Below are 23,211 nucleotides of genomic sequence, written 5' to 3'. Positions count from 1 at the left end.
GCACAAGACAATGAGGACCATATGCTGAAATCCCATCTCCTCTTCTGACAAAAAATTAGCCATACAGGAGGTTGTCTAAACAGACTTTATGCAAATCCAGTTTGGTAGTCTAAAGGGGAAAGAGGTTTATCTAACTGGATGAATCATTTGTGTGTTTTTTTATTTGAATTTCTGGAATTATCCACAAACAAAAATCACATGTTGTAAAATAAGACAGCAGCCAAACAGAAGCATGTCTTAACCATTTATTTTGTTTGAATGGACCATCAAGACTTAACCATACAGCATATTAATTAGTGACACATTACATGAACATCACAGTTTTTAATGGGCAGTGACTCAAGCAATCAATTCTAATTACACATCTTCATGCATAAAACCAGGTAGTAAGCTTTAGGGAAAGCACTCTCCTGTCAGATTTACTCCAGGAAATGAATTCAGCAACTTACTACAGCTCCATCTGCTGTTTATACCAGTCCGAGTAAACCAAAGGCATACAGTATGATAATAATGTTGCAGTCTTTATGGCAAGTAGCTTGAATCAAAGATAATTCATGTGTCATTTGTTTATTCTCTGTCTGTTTTTTTTTTTTTTTTTAATCACACATCAAAATCAGAAAGGGAAAAATAATTTTGCATATCTACTCACTATATTGAGAGACATCACCCGAGAACTACCTGGACAGAATTTATTAAAGGTAAATATATTGTGTCCCCACTTTTAAGACCATCAACGCTACCCTGAAATATAGAAACACCTTTTGAAAACAGTTTTAACAAATGCGCACCACATTTACACATATGCACTAAAAACACAGAGCTTGTGCGTGAACAGGGGGGGCCCCATTGTTGGCACTCATTCACTTCAAGATGCAAATGGGTGGATTTGAAATTCAGCCTCTGTGTGTTATGCTTGGCTACTTTAATGTTGTATCTATGCTGGGGATTATTCTCTCTACAGCGGAAAAAACCTGTGCTTGAATGGCAGTGCCCTCAAAGTAGCTCCTACTGCTTTCAATGGCCTCCAAACGAGATTAGACCCGTGGCTGCCCTCAGTCCCAATCCTCTGCATTCAGATGGAGCGTAACCAGCCTGTGTGACAGTTTTTCTGTTTTGACACTGAGTGGGTGCAGTCACTGCATATAGGGTGTCGTGGAATTGAGAGGTCAGAACAGAAAAAAGAAAATCCCCGTTGCTCACTGCGGTGTTTTGAAATGATGTACAGTGAAACCTCCTGTACTCTTTGAGTAGTCTGGGAAATTTAGCATATAATTACAAGACAACAAAAATATCTTGTTTTTTTTTAAATAACAAGATGTATTTTAATAAAAATTGTTGTACAAAGTTTTATGTCTTATGATATTTGGCACATTGTTTTAAAGGTCTTCTTCTCAACAAAAAAAAAACCATACAGACATAAAGAGTACATATTTGAATTATCCCTCGGCTACAAAAATATTACTGATTTTAAAACAGCTTCAAATTGTAATCACATTTTTGACAAACACTAATTCTTTGGGAATTTATTTATACATTTGTTTTTACAAATATATCTGTTTGGATATTGAAAACACACTCTCACAATACACAAACCTTATTAATGTACATCCCTGTATTTCTTCCCAAAGTAATAAATTAACATTCCCTTTTAACAGAAGAGATTTAATCATTTTCAAGTGACGATTACTTTCTGTATGGAAAAGTCATACATTCACAGTGTGTATAAAGAGATGGCATTGATAATTACAATAATGATATGCTACTAGGTAGTGAGTAAAGTACTAAATAGCAGTTTTAGTAAGGACTGAGCTGTTCTCTGCTCAAATCTCCTGAGTGCCTCCAGTTTGCTGCTTTATAATAAAAACATTCAGAGGCCACCAGTAAAATGTGACAAACCCATTCAGTCTCTATGTTTACTGGTCACTCGAAGAGTCTGTATTTGTGCTGCTTGGCATTCTCAAACAGTTGGCCGTGTAACAGTAAGCATTTGTGCAGCAGCTTTGCCCCATCCGGGGTATCACCTCAGACTGGGGCCCTTTCCTTTGGCACGCAGCACAGCTGAGGCTGGAGCTTCATCTAAACTAGACTTCTATTACTCTCACACAGTGAACCTGTATACACTGTATAAGGCCCATTCATTTGACACTGCTGTCACTGCTTGATCTCTGGTCATCACCATAAAGGTGGCACCATTCACAGTAGTTACATTCACATCACTGCTAAACCACAGAATGACATACAATTACCAGAATTAAACATTAAATAAAATTTATATCAAATAAAGTCCACCTCTAATTTAGTTTTTCTCTCTTTTATGCTCACTTTTTTTTCCTCACCCACTTATGTGCTCTGTCTCACGCTTTCTCATGTGATCTGGCTTGTTTTTTTGTCTCGTTCTGAAGGGGTAGTGGTCTTAGAGGCAGCAGGTGGTTTGCGGAAACCAGTCTTACTTTTAATGGAGGTAGAAGGTCTCTGGTCGCCTGCTTTACTCAGGTCAGGGGCTGGTTTCTGTACTGTGCTGACGTCCCTCTTGTCCTGAGGCCTGCGCTGCTTTGCACTCGGCTGTCTTGAGGGTTTCAGACCAGCATGAAACTGCAGGGATAAGATTCATATTCATCTTACATAACAGTATTAACTATCACATTAATTTAAAAACAGCTGCATGACTACACCTTTATAACCATCTGCTGTAACAGGTTAATCTGGCACCATCTAGTGGTGATTGAATATGAAAGGCAGCATGCACGGCAATATGAAAACACAGTTGGTGTTTAAAATCTGGAATGTACAGAAATATACATTTATTGTTTGAAAGTTTATATCAAAACATGTAACATTAAAAACTACAAAATATGGAAAGTGCAATATATGTTACTGGTAATAAATTTAAAAAATATATCAATTAAAGAATAAATTGAAGTTGAACTGAAAAGGAAAAGTTGTAAGAGGTTCAACAGACCTGTGTGGTGCTGGGCTGAGGTGGTCCCTGGGTTTCAGAGACATTTTTGCGCTTGTCCTGCTGAAGATGGCCACCACCCTCTTTACTCTTCATACCAAGATACAAGGATAACCCAAAGAGAAACATGAGAGATCCATAGCTGGATTCCATGACCATAAATAATAGATAAAGGCTGATCTATAGAGTGGAAAATTCAGTTTTGTTTTGTTTTTAACCTGTCTCCTGAGTCACAGTTCTAATTACTATTTGGATATTGACATTAATGATATTTACAAATGAGAAACTGATAAATACAGTCACTTTCAAGAGCGCAGCATGAGCACACCCAAAATAAAATGTTTTAACTCCCTATTGCAATGTAAAACCACATGCAGGAAATACTGAAAATTAAAGTATAAACCACAAAGGAGCTTTGTAAATTCTAACAGAAGATTGTGTAATAACCTTAATATTCTCATTTGGTTTTTTCCCAATAATGATGACACAATTATTAAGGTGATACTGTCCTGATCATCTGACCACTAATGTCGCTCACCCTTGTGAGCTCTCTAAGTTGGTACAAAAAATCATAACCATTATAAATAATGGCCAAAACCTCAACATGTTGTAAAAGCAGTTTTGCTCTAAGTGTTATCTACAGTACTTACTAGCATATAAATTTAGTCTTTAGTCCTGAATAAGAAAACACACAGGCAATTCAGGTCAACAGTGTTGTGACATACAGACATACAGTACCGGTTTGGTGGATGTGGAGGGTGTGCAGGAGCTGTCGTCTCTCTCAGGGCTGAGCTTAGCGTGGCTCTTGCAGCCGCTGTCTGTTTCTGTTGAAGCTGCACTGTAGAGCAGAGATGGGTCCAGAGTGTCCTCAGAAGAAGTAAAGGACAAGTCCCCCAGAGTCCTTGTTACTATTGTGGACAATTTTAAATAACATCAACATCAAGTAATCTGTACTCATATTAACACTTCATGCTGCATTACAAGTTAACTCTCATTGCTAAAAAAAAAAAAAAAAAAAAAAAGAACAACAACCGTGAGTTAAACAGAATACAAACTTTTTAAAAAATAGTTAAAAACTTTCCATTTTTTGCCTCCACTTCATCCATTACTTTTATATACCAGAACAACTTGTTGGATATTATCACTGTCACATTATTGTTTCTCAAAATGATCAAATCATGACCCGGAAGATTTGAATTCAATTATTGGTAACACTTTCTATGACGCCCTATGTACGCCCATAAATATTCATAATGATTTATAACAATAATCATAACACATTATTGAGCATTTTATAATGACTTATAAGGTCAAGTGTCATAATACTTCATCATTGCTGGTCACTGACCAACATTTTTTTTTGCAGGGATCATAGTGTATTATGATTCTCATAGCTGTAATACCTTATAATCATTTTATAATGCATTATAATCACCAAGTTTTTTTAAGGAGTCACTGTTGATCAAATGTTTACATAAAAGTAAAATATATAGCTACAGGTAAAGTAGAAATTGTTTCAGGTATTATCTATGATTTAAGTCAATCTAGTGTTTTTGGGGGATACATTACATTAGTGAAATGTAAATGTCAATCATTCAGTTGTTCATCATCAAAAAGTTGTGTCAAATTGGTGACCTTAATTCATTGTCTGTTATGACCCATTAAACAAATAAATTAATTTTAAGTTTTGTGTTGTTCTTGCATAGATTTAATGATATTTTTTTCACTTTGCTTAAAGCAAACGATGACCACTTATAGTGACTTATAACCAGCTTGTGATGTATTATCTGCCTATACATCAGGAATTTCATTACTTCACTTAAAGCATCCAATAACCACTTAGATTGACATAATCAGATTATAACGTATGTTTATAATGCATTATAGACATGGGCGTCATAGAAAGTGTTACCAAATTATTTGAACTAAGTTAAATCTTCATCAGTCTTACTCTCTTCCTGTTCCAGGTGGTGACGCATCATCTCCAGCACATTGCACGGTATAGCAGGCATATTAGTGTCACCCTGTTGGATAAAGCACCCCATAAGAGCTTCTCATGTGACTCATCTGGTAAAGTTTCTGAATGCAGCTGGAAGAATCAGTGCCTTACTGTAATCCAGGGGTTTTCCAGTAGCTGATTAGCTGACATGCGGTAGGCAGGGTCAACCTTCAGAAGGCAAGTCAATACATTTTTTGCTGTTGAGACAAACTCAAGTCAATCGGTGAGTTTGTTAGCAGCAATCTGAATTGCTTGATAAAACTGAATGTATGCACCATCCTGTACTGCTTGTCATTGAAAAAACATATTCCCTCACTACATATCACAAACAATTTCTTCTTTTTTGCAGGATTACATTTATTTAAGAATGAGAATAGAGATGAAGTGTCACCTGCATCACTGACTGTGGCCCAAATGGGTTGAGCGAATTTGAGTTCTTTCTTCGTAATCTTCTCAAGTAGGGTTGCCCTTGTTTTGGACACAAATGGAGGCTCCCCACACAGCCTACAGGAACACAGAATCACATAAAGACACATGTATTCCACTGTGTGTGTAGGTGTGTGTGTGTGTGTGTGTGTGTGTGTGTGTGTGTGTGAATGTGTGTGTGTGTACTTACAATATATACATAATTACTCCAATACTCCATATGTCACACCACTGGCTGTAACCACGACCGCTCATCATCTCAGGAGCTAAAATTTACACACACACACACACACACACAAACGTACAGTATGGAGATATGGAAAATTTAGGGCTTAAAATGACTACTAGTTAAAACTAGTTTCTGACCACTAGTGGCACTGCTTGTTGAGCAATGTTTCAGTGAGTAAATCTCATACTGTTTATATCATGCTTTATCAGCACACATGAGTTATGTGATAAACAGGGCAGGAAGGCATATCCACAGCTGGTGGCAGTAATGAACCGTAAAAGGTGGTAAAGCACCATTAAAAGTGGAGGAGAAGAAGAAGACTGCAAGCTGGCAATAATGCAGATTTCACAACATTTAATAAAATGTTTTGAAGGTCAGTGATGATGTAGGTAAAGAGAGGAGCCTGATTTAAAGATACCCTGTGGATAATTTTATGTTCAGTGTTTCTCCCTAAACACGCTGTGCCTTGAGGCCTAACAAACGTTTTGAATGTATTTCCTTTCTCATAAAATATTCACAAAGCCAATCTGTGATATTTTGAAACCTGCATTGTTTATATCCATGTTTTTTTTAATATCCATCCAACATTGACATTTTTCAGCATTTTTTGGCATTTTACCTCCAATTGTAACCAACTGTCAATCAGTGAAACAGCTTGAAAACAAAGGATTTCACATTGTAGCTTGCATACTCTACACATCTGTATCATGATTTTACGAATGCTAGTAGAGCACAGGAAGCAGATAAAACAGGGACCCGCTCCTATAAACGATGCTCCATAGCACCACTAGTAGTAGGATACTTTTGATACAACATTCGAGTATAATATAAATATAATAAGTATATAGTAAGTGACGAAATAAAATATACAGGATACATTCTTCATTCAAAAATTAAAATAACACTCACTGCCATGAGTGGGATTTAAAATTTTCCAGCGTTGGCAGCTCAAAAAGTGTAGAAATGTATACTCATTCAAACTTAGAGCTGTACCCTTGTGGTCATCTGTCAGACCTACAAGTATGCTGTAGAAGATACAGATGTCATCTTACCCATATAGATAAGAGTCCCACAAGCATCCGTCATCATGTTTGCGATCCCGACACCACCTGTCATTACTGATAATCCAAAGTCTGTCACCTAGGTAAAGAACAAAATAGAAAAAAATATAGATGAACATAATTTAGATGTTCTGACAGAATTAAAGGAAAACAAGGCTATACCTTAAGAACAAATTAGCTGTAAAGGCTGTATGGGTCCAGATATTTACTACGGGATATCACATAATTACAAAACGAGAGAAAGAACAGATCAACTCCTGTGAAATGGAAGTCATTTATGCTGTGCCATGACAACATTTTCTTATAATATTTATGTGTGTTTTTGTGTATGTGTGGCCTAGCCTCATTTTAGCTCGCACACCAGGTATTTCTCTGGCTGGCTCATTGTCAATGCATACAACATGCTGTGCTCAGCTGGTAATTTGTTTAAAGATACAGTTGAGCCTTTCTTTGTGCAGGTGTACTATAAAGGCAGACCAGAGGGAGTCTGTCATAATGAGGTAGTATTTAAAGCCTTTACTAAATATAGAGGAGATAGTGGGCAAGGAAAGATTTCCCATCAGAGGCTTGTGCTCAGTCCAGAAACGAACGGATAAGAGGCAGTGATGGAAAGTTTCACAGTTTGTGTCACCATCTTACCTTGATATTAATCTTGCCATTATCATCCTCATCGAGATCATTTTTCACAAGAATGTTTTCAAGTTTCAAATCCCGATGCACTATGTCTGTAGGTGGAGGAAACAAAACCTTTACACATACATAATGGGTTTGAACACAGTTTTATCATCATGTATTTAACAAATAAATTCACTGTAAGCTGTAAGTGGCAAAAATTGATTACTGCAGTTTTAAACACAGGATTGTTTTTAAAGCTAAAGACGCATAATTCAAGGCCCTTTTTAATTTATATACAGTAAACTGTGCAAGCTTTCACCACATAGTTAATCTCTATATGTCTGTGCAATCTCAAAATGCATTAGAATTTTAAATTACAATTTATAGCACCTCACAAGTCAATTATCTTATTACTTCATGACATTTTGAGTTGTTGCTGATGTCTTTAAAGACTTGAGATAACCACCACTCTTTAGTGAGTTTCTTTTCCCCCCAATCCCTCATATTCGTTGTCACAAGGTAAATCATCGATGAGCACCATACTGGATATTTGTATGTTCTCCCTGTGACCTCTCAGGTTTTCTCCCCACCCAAAAGACAAACATGTTGGTAATAGTCATTGACCTTGACCAAGGCACTGACCAAGAGCTGATCTCTCTGAGGACAAATTTCCCTACAGGGAATTAATAAAGACTAATTTATCTAAACCTACCATTTCAACAACACATTGTGGTAAAGAAAACAATATGGTAGGGCTGTAGTCTGCTGGTCGACTGGTCGATTAGTTGGTCGATATGCTCTCGTCCAACTAAATTCTCATTGGTCGAATAATCTCCGTGTTATTTTCATAAGGAGAAAAGTGCTACATCAATAGCTCTCCAGGAGTAATCCATTATTTCCTGCGGCGGTAGGGACAGACTAACAAATTACCTGTGAAAACGGGGTGTATTCAAAACACCCCCGTTGTTTTCACAACTTTGAACTCGCCCAACCTAATGGAGACTGCAGGGTCTAACTGTACTCAACGTTTACTGAACATACTGAACGTTTACTGAATCTGTGTTTCTCCATAATGACACAACGAGAACCCCCGCCAGGCCAAAAAAAATATTTTTTAATATTTGAAATCAACAGCATTTGGGAGTCTCTGTGCAGCGCTGTTCTGGTACGTCAGTCAAGCTCCGTGTCGTTGCCTGTGAAACCACTGGTAGCGTGGCTCCTGACTATGTTTGCGTAGCGAGCGGGAAAGAGCGAGGAGCAGAGAAGTGACGGTGGAGGCCCCCCCCTCTCCCCGCGACTAATCGATTAGTTGAAGATTATGTACGATTTTAGTAAACCAACATTTTCTTTGGTTGACTACAGCCCTACAATATGGTGAGCATATTTATTGACTTGGCCAGTGGAACATGCTGATGTATTGAAACGTCACCCAACGTGGCATCCTAAAACTGTTGAATATATGTGGAGGCTTTTGCAACATGTTTTGGTTTCTCTTCATATATAATATGAAAATAATCTGATTTGATTAATAAATAGATTCAGGGTTGGAGTTTGTGTTGGACAACTGATGAAAACAAATATTGCCTGTGATCATAGTTAATTGCAACATGATTTGCTAATGTCAGTCACCACAGTAAACTGTTTTTCGCACACACTAACACAGTGCTCTGTTTACCTTGCTTACAGTATGCCAGGCTAAAGGGCCTCGTTAACAAAACTTGGTGAAGTGAGAGATGGCAGGTGGAAAAATACAATTTGCCCTGGGCAGGCTTTTTCACTGCACTGTTTGAAGCAACCAATTATACAACGCAACAGTGTTGATGGTGTGTGAAAGGTAAGTTAGACCAACTGGTGTGCACAAAACACCTGAAAATGTTCTTTTTGCCATCTTGAGATATTTTTTCTTCCATTAAAGCCCGGTCTTTCAACTGCTTGCTGGCAGCATATCTGTCAATTTCATATTTATAACTGTCTCTATTTAATAATTATACATTTCTTTTGGTTATTTAATAAAATACTGATGAGATGAAATCACTTAATAACTACCAACTATGACAGCTTTTGGGGTGCATCACGTTTCGGTAATCATCCTGTTAACTCACTGAGAAATTAAGCATTTCATGTACCATGTTTTTAATTGTAGCATGTGTTAGCATTAAAGCTCAAAGCACAGCTGAGCCTGAGTACAGCTAAGACTAATGACAAATGGCAGCTGAAGCTCACAATGGACAGCAAAAATTTGATAATCTGAGAAAAGCCTAACAACATCAAGCTGAGAGACTTTCATGATCATGATTGGTCATATAACAAAAAGGGACCTGCCTACCTAATTCAAAGCCAGCACATTTTCATAAGTATCATTAGTCTTTGTAGAGGTAAAACAAACCAGCACGGAGGGACTTTCTATTTGAAAACACACCTATTAATCAGGATTGCTCCCCAGCTTGTTGTAAATTAGTCATTAGACACATGTAATGATGCCTCATTGCCAGGCAATGTCCTAAATTACTTCTAACCACAGATTTCACCATTAAAAGGGGAAGCGGCATTTCCAATAAAACACATAGATTTAATTAAAATGTTTGTTGTGTTTTTTCCAAGCAGTTGTTTATTATTACTTTTATTAAAATGAGCCATCCTTCTATAATGAATGGCAACACAATTTGAGTGGAATCATGGTACCGTGGTGTTATTACAACTTAGAGTAACTGATGCACACTTTGCTCAACACACAATTTAAAATGGGCGTTTAATTTATAAAATACCTACAACAATAAAACATAATTCATACCACTAGTTCCACACTACAGTGTAATAAGGGTAAAGATATAAAATATATTAAAAAAATAACTTTACACCAAGCTGAAAAGCATTGTTTCACTTGTCTCCTTGTTTTAAGTTTCATGTCTGTTGCACAAGTAACTACACCTGTAAACACACCTAACAGTGATTTCAGGATGTACACATCCACATCACAAGCAAGGTGAGGACTAAAATCACTTTTTTATGGAGGTCATAAAAAACAGATTTTCAAGTGCTGTAAAGGTAATACGTACTATCAAAATGTCAATCTGTAGAATGTCATTACCTCTTTTGTGAAGGTAGACGATGGCATCAGCTAAGCTGTGGATGATATGTCTTGTCTCATCCTCTGTAAAGAACATTTTCCTCTGCAGCAGCTCCTTCAGTTCACCTCCAACACACAGCTCAGTAACCAAATAAGTCATCTAGAAAACAAGTAAAGAGAATTACATCTCACCACAGAGCCAATTTGTGCATGCTTATCAGAGATATTTATGCAGAGTTGCACAGTAATAGTAGATTACATTGAGACTCACCTTAGCTGTTTCGTAGGATTCCTTGAGATGTATTATATGAGCATGATTCACTTGTCTGAGAATCTTTAATTCCTGCTCCAGCAGCTTGACTTTTGAACTTCCTGCCTGAAGTAACAGAAAGTCAATCACAGCTGAGTTGCTATGGCCATTTGTTTCTCTCCAAACATTAAACTCAACTTTTCCCAGAGGGATTGCGAAATGCACTCACCCCTGGTCTGCAAACCTCTTTGATAGCCCATTGTGTCTTTGTCTCAATGTGGGTGGCTTCATAAACAACCCCAAAGCTACCTTGACCCAATTTCCTTCCAAATGTATATATTTCCTAGGGGGAGGAGAAAATAAAATTAACGCTTTTGCAATCTACACCTGCTCACTGTCAGTCAGAGACAGCAGGGGATTTCCCTTGAGCTTGTGTTTAAGACTTAAGGATCATTTCACTGCTTTGGATTACAAAAACATTATGTCTTAGCTCAAGACCTGAATTCTGCAGTACATCCTAATTTCAAGCATTCTAAAAAAACTGAAAGTTTTCAGGTCTCTGGAGCTGCAGAATATAGTATTTCTAATCAAGTTACAAATGATTAAGTTGCTGCTGCAGTTCGTTCAATCTCAGGTCTAATTAACTTGATCATTATCTGTGTGCATGCAAGGCTGAGCACTGGCTGCTTTGGATTTGGCAAAGGGAGCAGTAAAAATCCCCAGTGAAGCGGGGCTATACAGCAGCAACATGAAGTTTGATCCTCTTCTGGTGCAGATGCAGTACTATAGAGTTCACCGGTGTGTGAGTGTGACTTATTCAGTGGTGGGCCCAAAGCAAAACACAGGACTGTAGTGGATTCATGTACAGAAGCTCTACAAACCTTAAGGTCAGCGTCATCATCCAGACGTATGTGAGGTGCATCATTCTCCACTGTGTTCCTGCCTGTCCGCTGGGACACCATGTTCTTGCATAGTCCACTAACATCTGCTTGTGTCATCTAGAGATGGAAGGAGAAGTCATTATCTCTCTGCAATTCCTTGTCAAGCCATGACTAAAGAAATCCTTAGCTAATAAATAATAACTGCATTTCTTTGACGAATCATTGAGTTATTGTAATAGAACAATCAGTGAAATTATTTTTCAAGTAATGTTATTATTGCAGATGAATGCAGTCATGCAGAGGGATTTGGGGTTTTTTTGTTGTTGTTGTTTTTTTAAGTAAAGACCGACACACATTTGTGAATATTGTTTTGTTGCCACAGATGTGATACATCATTTTACATTACTGAAGCCCATGCTCAACCTTAAAAAAAAGACAAATTGAGCAAACATTTTCCTTGTAGACCAAGACAATAAGCACTAAAAGCTCTTCCATTCTTTCATTACCCAGTTTACTGTCATTCCTAATCAATAGAGCCCAACCAATACTAGACTTTTGGCATCTCAGTAGATGGTTTAAATCACCACTGCAACATGGCAGGAAAGAGAATATACCAACCAAAACACAGATTAAGTATTTGTTAGTTTGTCCAATCAACTTAAAATAGGGCTGCAACTAACAATTATTTTCATTATTGATAAATTTCTTGATATTGTTGACCAATCAATTAATAGTTAACAGTGGTTGAAATAGCTCAAAAATAGTGAAAATGGCCATAAAAACTACCAAGTGCCCAAAGTGACTTTTGGCCAACCAACAGTTGGGTAACCAAGGGCATTATATTTGCAATGATACGGTGTGAAACAGAGAAAAAGCAGTAAATTCTTTACCATGTCAGGCAGCTGGACTTGCGAGATCATGACGTCATGAGATCATCATTTGTGAGGCTTCAAGTTATGCGCTTGTGTCGGTGTCCTACGAGGATTCTTGTGTGATCTCACAAATCCAGCTGCCTTGCAAGGTAAGACGGTGATAGACAATGATAGACAGATGGTTCATCCAAAAAGTGAAAGTTCCTGCCCTTTTCCAAACAGTTTCCAAGGACGACTTCTCAAATGGTTCTGTGTAACTAACCATCTGGCACATCAAGTTAGTAAATTCTGACGTTTTTAGACATTTGACAAGAGTACTATTATCACTTGTCTATCATTTTTAAGATGATAAATTTTCATTTGACCAATTGTTGCAGCACTAACTGAAAGAATGATATTTTTCCAGAGAGATTGTGTATATCAAATCAACTCCGTTTTGTTTTCACTTTGCCTAAATTTCAAGATACAATACTGAAAAAAAACTTGATAATATTAAATATAAATGATATTAAAATATTGTCTATTACAAGTAATCACTTCTGCTAGTAAAAGAGCATAAAGAGATGAACAGAATATTGACACTTAACATTGATTTTGTCAGTATTTAAGTTAGCTGAGTTCAAGAAGTGACTTTGACTCTATCACTGACTCTTAGTTCCCAAGCTCTAACTAGTCTTTTTTTTTTTTATCCTTAGTTTATGACCAAACTGCTGTCTCTGTCTGAGCCCATATCAACTTTAAGCACAATTTACCCAGCTTGAAAAACAGTCTCTAAAGCCAAATTAAATGTAAAGCAATTATCAAGTGATGACTGGGAGCGATGAAGTGGATCCACCACACGCACAGCAATTAATTATTAACAAGGAAGCGGTGTCTTTAACCTCTTCACTCTGATGCATTATTTTAGCCCTGACAGGGCTCTCATAACAGGCCTGTCTCTCCCATTATCTCCTGTCTATTTTCCAATCAAAATGATTGTGACAGCCTTTGGAAATTCCAATCACCTCAATCATAGCTCATTTGTGGAAGACAGAGGCACGCAATGAGTGTATCACTGGGGAACTGAAGGACTGGAAGAGAAGGGTCTTGTCTACCTCAGGTGTCTCCAAGACAGAGGTGTCTGGTTCCTTGGCCCCAGATCCCCGATGCAAAGGAAATGGGATATCAAGGTCAGGTCAGGTTGAGAAGTCTGACCTTAAAAAGGGTCACTAAACAGACACAGGGGTTGAATGTTGTCTATCTGCAATTTCTAAACCTGTTTTTCTACATCCACGGGTCAAACTGCAGGTGAAACACAAAATAGGTTACTTACTTGATGCTTTTTTTTAACTTAATAACTTACACACTGCAGCCTGCACCCAACCACCAACCCAAACCAAGGACTTGAAGGGCTGGAGGAAGAAGATGACCCCAGAAAGGATCAGACTTGGGCCCAAATGCACCCAAGAATTACTGCATTTGAACTCTCATAAATGAGAAACATACACAGTTCCTCTGCCTCTACTATCCAATGAAATAATCTTGTGTATTATAAATGCTACTGACAAATACTTCCAATTCTTTTCACCCACCAGTAAGGAACAGGCAGACAGTTCCTGCTTTTCCTCTCGTATACCACCACTCTTCAGGGCAGGTGCTAGCGCAGTGACAAGGAAATGATCCTTTCCTGGCTTCCCACTCGCACACACATCAAATTGTGTTTGTTGAAATGCATGACCGATTGCTAGAAATACAACTGGGAAATAAACCTCTCTGCAATGATGGAGCAGTATTTTGCTGCTGTGCCAACTGTGTATCTATAAAGCTTTCCATTAAGGCAAATTCTCTGTCCAGTAACTATACCTGTACAATCGAAACTTTGCTTATCCTCATTTTTATTGTTTTGATTATATTCAGAGAGCTACAGTATCACCCAATCCTTTGTATGGATTTCTTTTTCTTTTCTAAGTAACAATGTCAAAACATAATGGTTTTTGTTCACACGCAGACATGCTGAAAAATCCACACACACTCCAACCACAAGGAGACACAGGCTGTGGTCCACCTTTTACACTGAGAGTTTGCTTCATCTTCAGTTTCAGCAGGAAGTAATTAGAGCTGACGGTACATCACAAGTCAAGTCCTTACTTGCCTCATCTCTCCATCATTCTGTCAGACAGCAATTTCTGTTTATTTATACTACTGAGCGAAAAACAATAGGACCCAGTGACTGTGAGTGTGGGGGATATTGTGTAAGAACTAAGCACACAAAATCAATGTCAATTTGGAACAAAGAGAGCGTGAACATACAAAGGATGGCTCTGATCCTTTGTAACTTTTCTTCACTAAAACTAGCTTGTTTTTCATTAACTCAAGGAAATGTATATTTACTTTTTCTCCCACCCTTAATGTCAGTAGGAGTACTAGATACTAGCCTCTAAAGGCTGCAATGTTCTTTACATCCCACAATATAAATGTGTTGAACAGACTCTGAACTCTATCTAAAAATACCATGCAGGGCTGCAACTGATGATTATTTTCATTATCGATTAATCTGCTGATTGTTTTCTCAATATATCAGTTTGTCCTTTGGTCGATAAAATGTTAGAAAATGGTGAAAAATGTTGATCACTGTTTCCACAAGCCCAAGATGCAACCTCAAATGTCTTGTTTTGTCTCCATCAACAGTCCACAACCCAAAGATATTCAGTTTACTGTCATAGAGGACTAAAGAAACCAGAAAATATTCACATTTAAGAAGCTTTAATTAGAGATTTCTTGTATTTTTTCTTACAAAATGATTCAAAACAATTCAATCAATTATCAAAATAGTTGCCGATTAATTTTCTGTTGATCAACTAATCAATTAATCAACTAATCATTGCAGCTCTAATACAGTAATTATCAAATGCTGTATCTGTCTAATCGTAAAAATAACTGCCAGATTAATGAATGATTAAAATAATTTTTATTTGTGAACTTAGTGCTATTTATAAATGGCATTTGCTTGTAGTACAACTGCAGCACACCAAAAGTCAGCAGTAGTGTATCCCAGTAAGAATTGGCATATGCTGCTGAAACCACAGTGTCAAACCAGTTACCACTTTTAAGTCTCAACCACATCATCGAAATATTACACATTTCAATTATTGTGCAGGGCCTTTAGAAGTTTGTTTTCTTTAATGGCACAGGCAGTTGAATAAATTAGGCTTAAGCAGCTCTGTAATGACGGTGCCTCTAGCTGTAACAAGCAGCCGCTAAAATATAGCCTGAAAATCAAACAAAAAACAGAGTCTTACTAACTGCAATTAAAATGTACACTCTATCCGTTTTGCTTGAGCCCAAATATTACATTTTCCTCATGTGAAACTTAATCATTTATTGACAGCTTGGCTTTGATGACAAATGATAAACTTCACAGTCCTAATGAAGCGCGGAATTACATTACCTGATGAGGCAAGAAATTGCATGTTTAGAATGCAAATATAGAGCCCATCTACTTCACTATGTTATGGGGTGAATCCTAATATTATGCAGAGAGATTATCAAAGCCTGTGGTCTAAATGTAATATACCAAGAACACATCAACATTAAGCCATTACTAAAGAGCTGTGAAAATATACTGTACCTGACAGCTGAGGGACCAAATGACGCTTCATACTGGAGGTGCTTTAAAGGATAGGTTCACAATTTTTCAAGTCTGTCTTAAAACAATAGTCAGGTGCCAAAATGAACATTTAAATAGATTTTTCCTGCCGTAATCATTCCTCCTGTTCATACTGACTTTTAGAAGATCACTTCATTATACACTTACAATGTAAGTGACGGGGACAAAATCCACAAGCCACAAGTTGATCTGAAGCTAATATGAAGCTTCAGCTGTCCAAATTAGTCAAATCAAGTAGATATTTTTCAACGTTACAGTCTTTTTAGTGCCAAAGTCCCTCTTGTTGTTACTTTACTTCCACTGCAGCTTAACAGGGAAACACAAAGATGGAATTTGATTGTAAAAAGACTGTAAATGTGTCAGATATCCATTTGATATGACTAAGTCAGACTGCTGAAGCCTCATATAAGCTTCACACAAACTGTTAAATGCATTTTTGCACAAAATGACTGTGTGGACACACTGTGGATTTTGGCCCCATCACTTACACTGAAAGGGGATCTTTTAATAACCAGTATGAACAGCAGGAATGATTATCGCGAGGAAAACCTCTTTCACTGTTCATATGGGCACCTGAGTGTTGTTTTAAGAGAGACTGGAAAAATTGTGAACCTTCCCTTCAAGTTCCTTTTCCTACACTCAGCAAAAAAGTAATGCATGTAGTGTCCCAATAAATAAATAATTTATACCTCCCTTCAGGAATTCCCTCTGTCTTCAATGGTCATGTTTGATAAGTGTCAATTGGCATGAAAACATGCTTTGCCAAAAGGAAGCAAACGATCAAATTCTGCCATTTGCTCAGAGCACTCCACATGTTGCTAGGAGATAAGGGCCAACAAATTCAAAATTTCTCATTGGTTTAATCCTGGTTAAGGCTAATCTCTGCCTTTGCTGGGCTCAGCCTTAGGAGGCTAGGAGGGCACACGTCTAGAAAAATGTAGGCCATAGCAGAAACAAGAACAAATCAAATTCATTTCAGTGACAACCCGGAGAGAACTCAGCACATTCATATCGGAGCACACAGCTGTCCAACACCTTCACTTATAAATCATTCACTGTCCAACTGCCAAGCTGATAACGTAATGTTTGTTTAACTAGAACAAAAGATGCAGGACAGCCTTCACAAACACCAAAGAAATCTGCGATAACAAATGATGACAGTTGAGGCTTTAGCTCACTCAAAACAAAAATTAATCAACACCTTTTCGATAAGGGGTTGTACAGGAAGACAAATGAACAGCTGGCGAACATATTTACTAAGTTATACAAGTGCAAAAAACATTAAAGATTACTCTCATTCGACAGCAATTGCTGCAGCTAACGTTACCGTACGCTAACTCTAATTAAGTATTATTATAGACCTATAAAAGGTGTTTTCGTGCTCCGTAAAACACAACCGTTCAACAACATTAACATTCGCTAATTAACGATAAGCTATTTAGTTAGCTAAGTAAGAGATCATGTAATAACGTTTATTTAAAAAGTCAGTCTTAAGTTTCTGTCAGGAAATTCAGGCAAACAGCATTCCCCGTGGTACACGTTGTCATGGCAACGACACATAAACTTGTACAAACGTCTTTGCATACGGATAAGGATGCGTTAAATGATACCAGTATTAATTTACGTTGACAACCTGACAGTCGATTTTGTCAAATTCAACTAAAAAAGTTTCTTACCTCTTCGAGTACATCATTTTTAAGTCCGCAGGTCGGTTTTAACCCCAAACTTTTTCGGCGAGTGACTACGGATGGCGAAGAGGGACAAAATTCTTATGAATGAACGGGGCTTCTCCTGATTCAGCGGCTTGCAGCGCCCCCGGTGGATCGTGTATGAAGCTAAACCTGTTTACCTGACCTAAAGCAGACCTTACTTCACGATAAACATGGTAACTGCACTGAATTTCCAGTTTGCATAAGAACCATAAGTTCTTTTATGTGATGAGGACGGTTTCTCTCAGTGGCACCCTGGATTTTGTCTGGTCATTAGTCTCCATCTAGTGGAGAAAATTGTTACTGAAGGGTTGTCTTTGATGGCGGTGTTAGATTTTGGAGCAATCACTGTTATCCTTTTTGTAAATAGGATAACTATTGCCTTAGAAGGTCAACACTTAACAGTATTTTGCAGTTTGTGATCTGTGATTGATCACAGATTGCAATTAAATCTAAAGAAACCAGGAAATACCCTGACAAAATAATAATAATTTGACATGTACTGTAGGAGAGGTTAAGAATTAGTTTATGTCTGTGATTAAAGTAGCTATGGGAGCAAACGTTAACAACCACCTTTCTCTTACACTGTGAAATATTTTACTAAGACATACTGTTAATTTTGTTTGCAAATCATTTGGCACAATCTCACACCATTACTAGTTTGTTACTACAATTCTGTCCTCAGATCTTTAACTGCACTGCAAAAAAGAAATATAGAACATCATTTTAGCAACTGTTTCACAATTGAAATGTCTACTCTAAACTCAGAACAGCAGCCACATTTTGAATTGCCTCTTTAATGTTGTCTGGTTTTCATTCAGGTCCTTCAAATGTTTTTCATCACGCATTTGTTTGGATTTTTGATATACTTCTTGTCTACAATTTTTATTCTTCCTTTCCATCATTACACTGCTCATTTATCTAACTGTGGGACAACAATAATCCCACTGAAAAACTGTTTTAACTGAATTAGGCCATAGCTACATTTAGGTTAAATCGGAGCTTTTCACATACAGTTTAGAGTGAACAGTGGAATGGGGCCTCAGTAAATCTTTAACCTTGACTGTTATTTAGGCATGACCATTAACTACACCCAAGCACACCATATTTGACCGTAAGTGATCCTACTAGAATAACATCTGCTTTTCAGCAGGCCCTCTGGATGAATCTCTCTCATCTTCTATACATTAAGAAAGAAAAAAGCATGTTGCAAACTGTTTTTCAGGTACTAACTGTAAATTGCAAAGTGATTTATTTTTAAGAATGTTTCTGATATAATTTTCTCCAAAAGTTATGAAACAATACAAAATAACAGTTTTACTTGCAGATATATAAAGCAGATTACAATACATTCTCAGCAGAAATTCAACCAATCTGTGTCTATAACCCACACCAAACCAAACCAGTCACAATGCAAAATTAGCATAAATCAACCTTTTTTTTTCAACTAAAACACTGACTGAGAATTTCAAAAATTCACTGAATATTACAATTGAAGCATACATCATAACATGTTTGTGTTGAAGGAAAAAATCTCATCTTTAACCTTTGACCCAACCTTGTGCCTCTTATGTTCTGTATGTATGTATTAAATTAATTGTTTTATTGTGAGATGTCAGATTGTCAGATTTCACAAACGGAGGTGAAACATAAAACCATGACATATCTGAGAGCCTGACATTACTTAATTTCATTTAAACTGGCATTTTGAAATGCTCAGTAAAACATGTCCACATATATGTTTACCAATACATAATGGCTAGACTATTCAGTCTAATAGCGTGGTTGGTTACATCCATGAACGTAATTATTTTCTCCATCAGACAGACTTCCGCCTTTTACCAAAGACATTATTGATGAGTTTGGCCATGGACTTGGAGCCACTGTATCGTCTGCGGTCTGCACGTTGCTTAAGGTGCTCCATCACATGACGAATGAGCTTCGTAAAGAGGTTGGATATCTCCAAGTAGTCCTCTGCTGCGGACACCTCCTGGAAGTGGCAGCGGTCTTCCTGAGCCACAAATCGGCCTTCCTCCTCGCTTACCTGCCGAGCATTGCAGAGGTCCTGCTTGTTCCCCACCAGGAAGATTGGGATGTCGACCAATCTGTCACAGCAGAGTGCACGAGGGTTATACAACAATCAGTCAACCAGGTGCTGAAGGTGTCCCATAAGGCAGGTCAGATTTATAACAGTAGACCTGATCCAAACAGTTCAGAAACAATGTGAAATGCTGGGTGCTTATTACACTATGTTACAGGACAAAACACCTGAATAGTGTCAATCTAAGTTGTTGTAGTTAGTAGTTGTAGTTTGTAGTTAGTAAATAAAATTTGATTGAAGTCAGTACTTCAGCATGATTTGTGTTTATTAATTTGTACTGTATGTGTGTGCTTTTCAGACTAGTGCAGGAAATGCCCACAGTGCCTCACTTAATTTACAAATCAGGTGATGACTATTTTATATGTCTCTAAAAACATGTAATAAATAAATACAAATTCAGGGAGTTTTCATCCTCTCTTTCTGTCATGACTCACCCACTTCAGCCATTTTGCAAAAATCTTACTACAACTCACCAAGTACTTGAGTATTTTATCACAATTCTGTTAACTCAGACAAAAAAAATTGATATAAAGCATTCTAGGATTATTTAATTGAGCATATTAATGAATATTCTTCATTAATTAACTTGGAGGAGTCATAAAAGAAACATTATGAAGCCTAAAGTCAAAATGTCCTCAATCCTGTTTATGTATATATTGTCTCTTTGAAACTGTACTTCATACAAGTATATGTCTGCTCATCCCAGTACAGTGTGTTGGAATTTAGTCCTTAACTGGCAGCATACCATATTGATCTTCAACCTGATAGGCCTACACACGCTCATCTCAGGAATGGGACTCATTAGTTCATCAAAGTAAATCCCTCAGCTCGGCTTCATTCCCAGCAGACTACGGTCACTCACCCTTTGCAGCTCTCCTCTCGGGCCTCTTTGATCTGCCGCACGATGCTTCTGGCATGGAGGAAGGACATTCGGTCACTGATGTTGTACACCACCACAAATCCATCTGCCCAGTTCACAGGCTCCTCCAGGATACATCTGCTGCCTCCACTCTGGCACAGCAAAGGTAGATGTGGAGTTCAAACACAGCACATGGTCTATCAACTTATTTGACTACAGAAGCAATGAAAAGTTTATAGGATATTTATGTCCACCCCACTGTTGAGAGGCTGTGAAAAGTGATCCCTCTTATTTGCAAGATAAGCAAAAAAGGAGCCAAAAGAGACAATAAATTAGCCACAGCACAGTATAGTCCTGGAGATCCTGTTATTTGAGAGTTTTGCAGTCAATAAAAGTAAGAACTTTGATGTTAAAGAAACCATGTGTGCTCACTGTACACATATTCTGCTGCCATATAGTCACTAAATAAACCTTTAAAGGCTGAGTGTGTCCTCAGCTACAAGTTATAAATTACTTGAGACCAAAGCATAAATTATTTGCAGAGGACAATAACTATTAATCAACCAAAATAATATAACATTTTACTCTCATTTACCTGTGAACATGGATCAAATATATCCAAGTTTAACTGTCTCCCATCAATCGACAGTCTTTTATGGTATAAAGAATCTGCAACAAATCAAGAGAAAATATGTTTATTATTTTAGAAAAGCAATATGTGCTATGAATCAAATTAACCAATGAACATGAATAAAAGTAGAGACTTTAGTAAATTAAAGTGCACAAAGCTGAGGCAATGAGCACAGTGTGGTGCCAGTTTAGTCAAACTATGGAACAATGATTACTATAATTACTGTGGTGCATGATTGCTCAGAGGGGGCAAACAAGCTAATTAATTTAAGCCAGAAGTGGAAAGGTCTGAAACGTTATATCCCTCTGCAAACTGTAATTCTATTACAGTCATCCAGCCTGTAAGATAAACACTGAGTGATGGTGAAATGTGCACGTCATTGACTTCAAACCCATATGAAAAAGACTGAAAAGAGGATTTAGTTGAGTCACCTTAAATATAATGCAATTAGTGTGGGGCCAGCAGACACACTATGGAAAACCCATGAGTGCAATATATGATATATCTTACTGTGGTGTAATAACGTTACTGTTATGAGTATATTTACTTACTGGCACTGGAAGCATACTCTCCAATAAAACGTTTTGTCAGGAATCTCACCAGAACAGCTGGAGGGAATAAGAGAGTAAGAAAGAGAGATTCAGTGTTGGAGGTACATGCAGGCTACTTATACTATCACAGTTAATGCAAAACTCTGCAAACCATACAGCAGTTCAAAATGAATGCCAGATTTCAAATGCAAAGACAGCTGAAAGTTGGAATTGTTCATAGACTTCATCAAATACATGTGTGTTTGTGTCTTCATCCTGCAGAGCTCTATGCGAACAAAATGTATTTTATACAGTACATGTGCATTTAAATGTGTGTTTGCATTTTGATATCACCAGTTTTCAAAGGTATTTTTCTGTACATTTAATATCTGAAGTTAAGAGGAATATACTTTGAATATATTTTATTTCATTGTGATTGTATTTTGTTATATGTTTTTGAAGAAAAATCACACTAGACTAACATGTATTGCAAAATATATAGGGTTGAATTTATTACATTACATTTTCGAATGAACAGTATGTCTGTATAAGTCTGTTCCATAAAGGTTAGGCATGTTTGTCATTATTGAATAGTCTTGTGGCAGTATAATCTTAAGTAAAACAAAATAAATGATTTCCCACACAAAAACACAAAAATCGTGACATGGGTTGACTGTTTCCTAAACTTATTTTTTTTCTTAGAAAGAGATCATGAAAGCAGGATCCACTGAAATGCCATCTAATTTCCTCTCAGCTTAAGTTTGGAAAATCTCTGGTTAGTCTCAAGGGAAACATTCATGTCAAATCACTTCATTGACTGTGGAGTAAATTATTTTATGAACGGTATGCTCTGCCATTAGCATCTGTCTTGGTTTAGCATGGCTCGAAAAGTTACAATTTGTGTATTTTACAATATTCAGTATGTCAGATAAACAGACACATAAATAAAGTTGTCTCACTTTCATATTGTCTACATTCATGCATCCTACCATGCATAATTTACAGACAACAAAGACAGATCAGCAAAACAGCACATAATGTCAGCCTTCACTGTAAAAACACTCAGTTGTCAGTGTGTGATTTGCTCACCTGTTTTTCCAGCACCCTCGCTCCCCAGTAGAGCCAATTTGATGTCATTCATGATGATAAGTTGGAAGTGAGCTGTTCAAACTCTCCCTCTACTTGTCTGTCTGTCTCTCTCTCTCTACTGTACTAACTCCCACTCTACGAAACTGCACGCACACAAGTGTTTAGAAGAGCTACTTTACCACCACATGTCCCCCTGTGAGAACTGAAAACATGCAGAGTCTCTGCCGCTTCTCAGCCACTGAAACAAGTTTTCCAAGCAGGGGGACATAATACCAACCAACATAATACAG

General features: G+C 37.4%; 2 protein-coding genes across 3 annotated transcripts; both read right to left on the bottom strand.

The window, feature by feature from the left end:
* Positions 1-231: 231 nt before the first annotated feature.
* On the bottom strand, positions 232-17,775 carry stk33 (serine/threonine kinase 33). Of its 2 annotated transcripts, XM_044350203.1 has the most exons (15): positions 17,679-17,739; positions 13,451-13,564; positions 11,485-11,601; positions 10,833-10,946; positions 10,625-10,729; positions 10,375-10,513; positions 7,311-7,396; positions 6,663-6,750; positions 5,572-5,647; positions 5,347-5,459; positions 5,067-5,152; positions 4,908-4,980; positions 3,695-3,864; positions 2,960-3,046; positions 232-2,592 (listed from the first exon to the last, which is right to left on the bottom strand). In XM_044350203.1, the coding sequence occupies exons 3-15, from the start codon at positions 11,599-11,601 to the stop codon at positions 2,365-2,367; spliced, it is 1,482 nt and encodes a 493-aa protein (XP_044206138.1). In that variant the 5' UTR covers positions 13,451-13,564; positions 17,679-17,739; the 3' UTR covers positions 232-2,364. The 2 variants fall into 2 exon arrangements, with proteins under 2 accessions (XP_044206138.1, XP_044206129.1); XM_044350194.1 differs by lacking the exon at positions 13,451-13,564 and having other exon boundaries at positions 17,679-17,775.
* A 1,755-nt stretch (positions 17,776-19,530) lies between these two features.
* rerglb (RERG/RAS-like b) lies at positions 19,531-22,973 on the bottom strand. Its single transcript, XM_044350211.1, has 5 exons — positions 22,922-22,973; positions 21,854-21,910; positions 21,250-21,340; positions 20,675-20,809; positions 19,531-19,816 (listed from the first exon to the last, which is right to left on the bottom strand). Exons 1-5 carry the CDS (start codon positions 22,971-22,973, stop codon positions 19,531-19,533), a joined length of 621 nt encoding a protein of 206 aa, XP_044206146.1.
* Positions 22,974-23,211: the final 238 nt, after the last annotated feature.

Source organism: Thunnus albacares, chromosome 1, assembly GCF_914725855.1.
Source record: "Thunnus albacares chromosome 1, fThuAlb1.1, whole genome shotgun sequence".
In the NCBI taxonomy this organism is placed as follows: Eukaryota; Metazoa; Chordata; class Actinopteri; order Scombriformes; family Scombridae; genus Thunnus; species Thunnus albacares.
This window is presented reverse-complemented; position numbering and strand designations above follow the sequence as displayed.

What these genes read in the sequence shown, in the direction of transcription:
- stk33 (XM_044350194.1), bottom strand. Translation starts at nt 11,601, where the DNA reads ATGACACAAGCAGATGTTAGTGGACTATGCAAGAACATGGTGTCCCAG. An exon ending in AATCCTACGAAACAGCTAAG is followed by an intron (nt 10,514 to 10,624) that starts GTGAGTCTCAAT and finishes CTTGTTTTCTAG; the next exon opens with ATGACTTATTTGGTTACTGA. An exon ending in CCTCCACATCCACCAAACCG is followed by an intron (nt 3,047 to 3,694) that starts GTACTGTATGTC and finishes CTTGGTATGAAG; the next exon opens with AGTAAAGAGGGTGGTGGCCA.
- rerglb (XM_044350211.1), bottom strand. Translation starts at nt 22,973, where the DNA reads ATGAATGACATCAAATTGGCTCTACTGGGGAGCGAGGGTGCTGGAAAA. An exon ending in CGAGGGTGCTGGAAAAACAG is followed by an intron (nt 21,911 to 22,921) that starts GTGAGCAAATCA and finishes TATTCCCTCCAG; the next exon opens with CTGTTCTGGTGAGATTCCTG. An exon ending in CAGGTAAATGAGAGTAAAAT is followed by an intron (nt 20,810 to 21,249) that starts GTTATATTATTT and finishes TGGAGGCAGCAG; the next exon opens with ATGTATCCTGGAGGAGCCTG.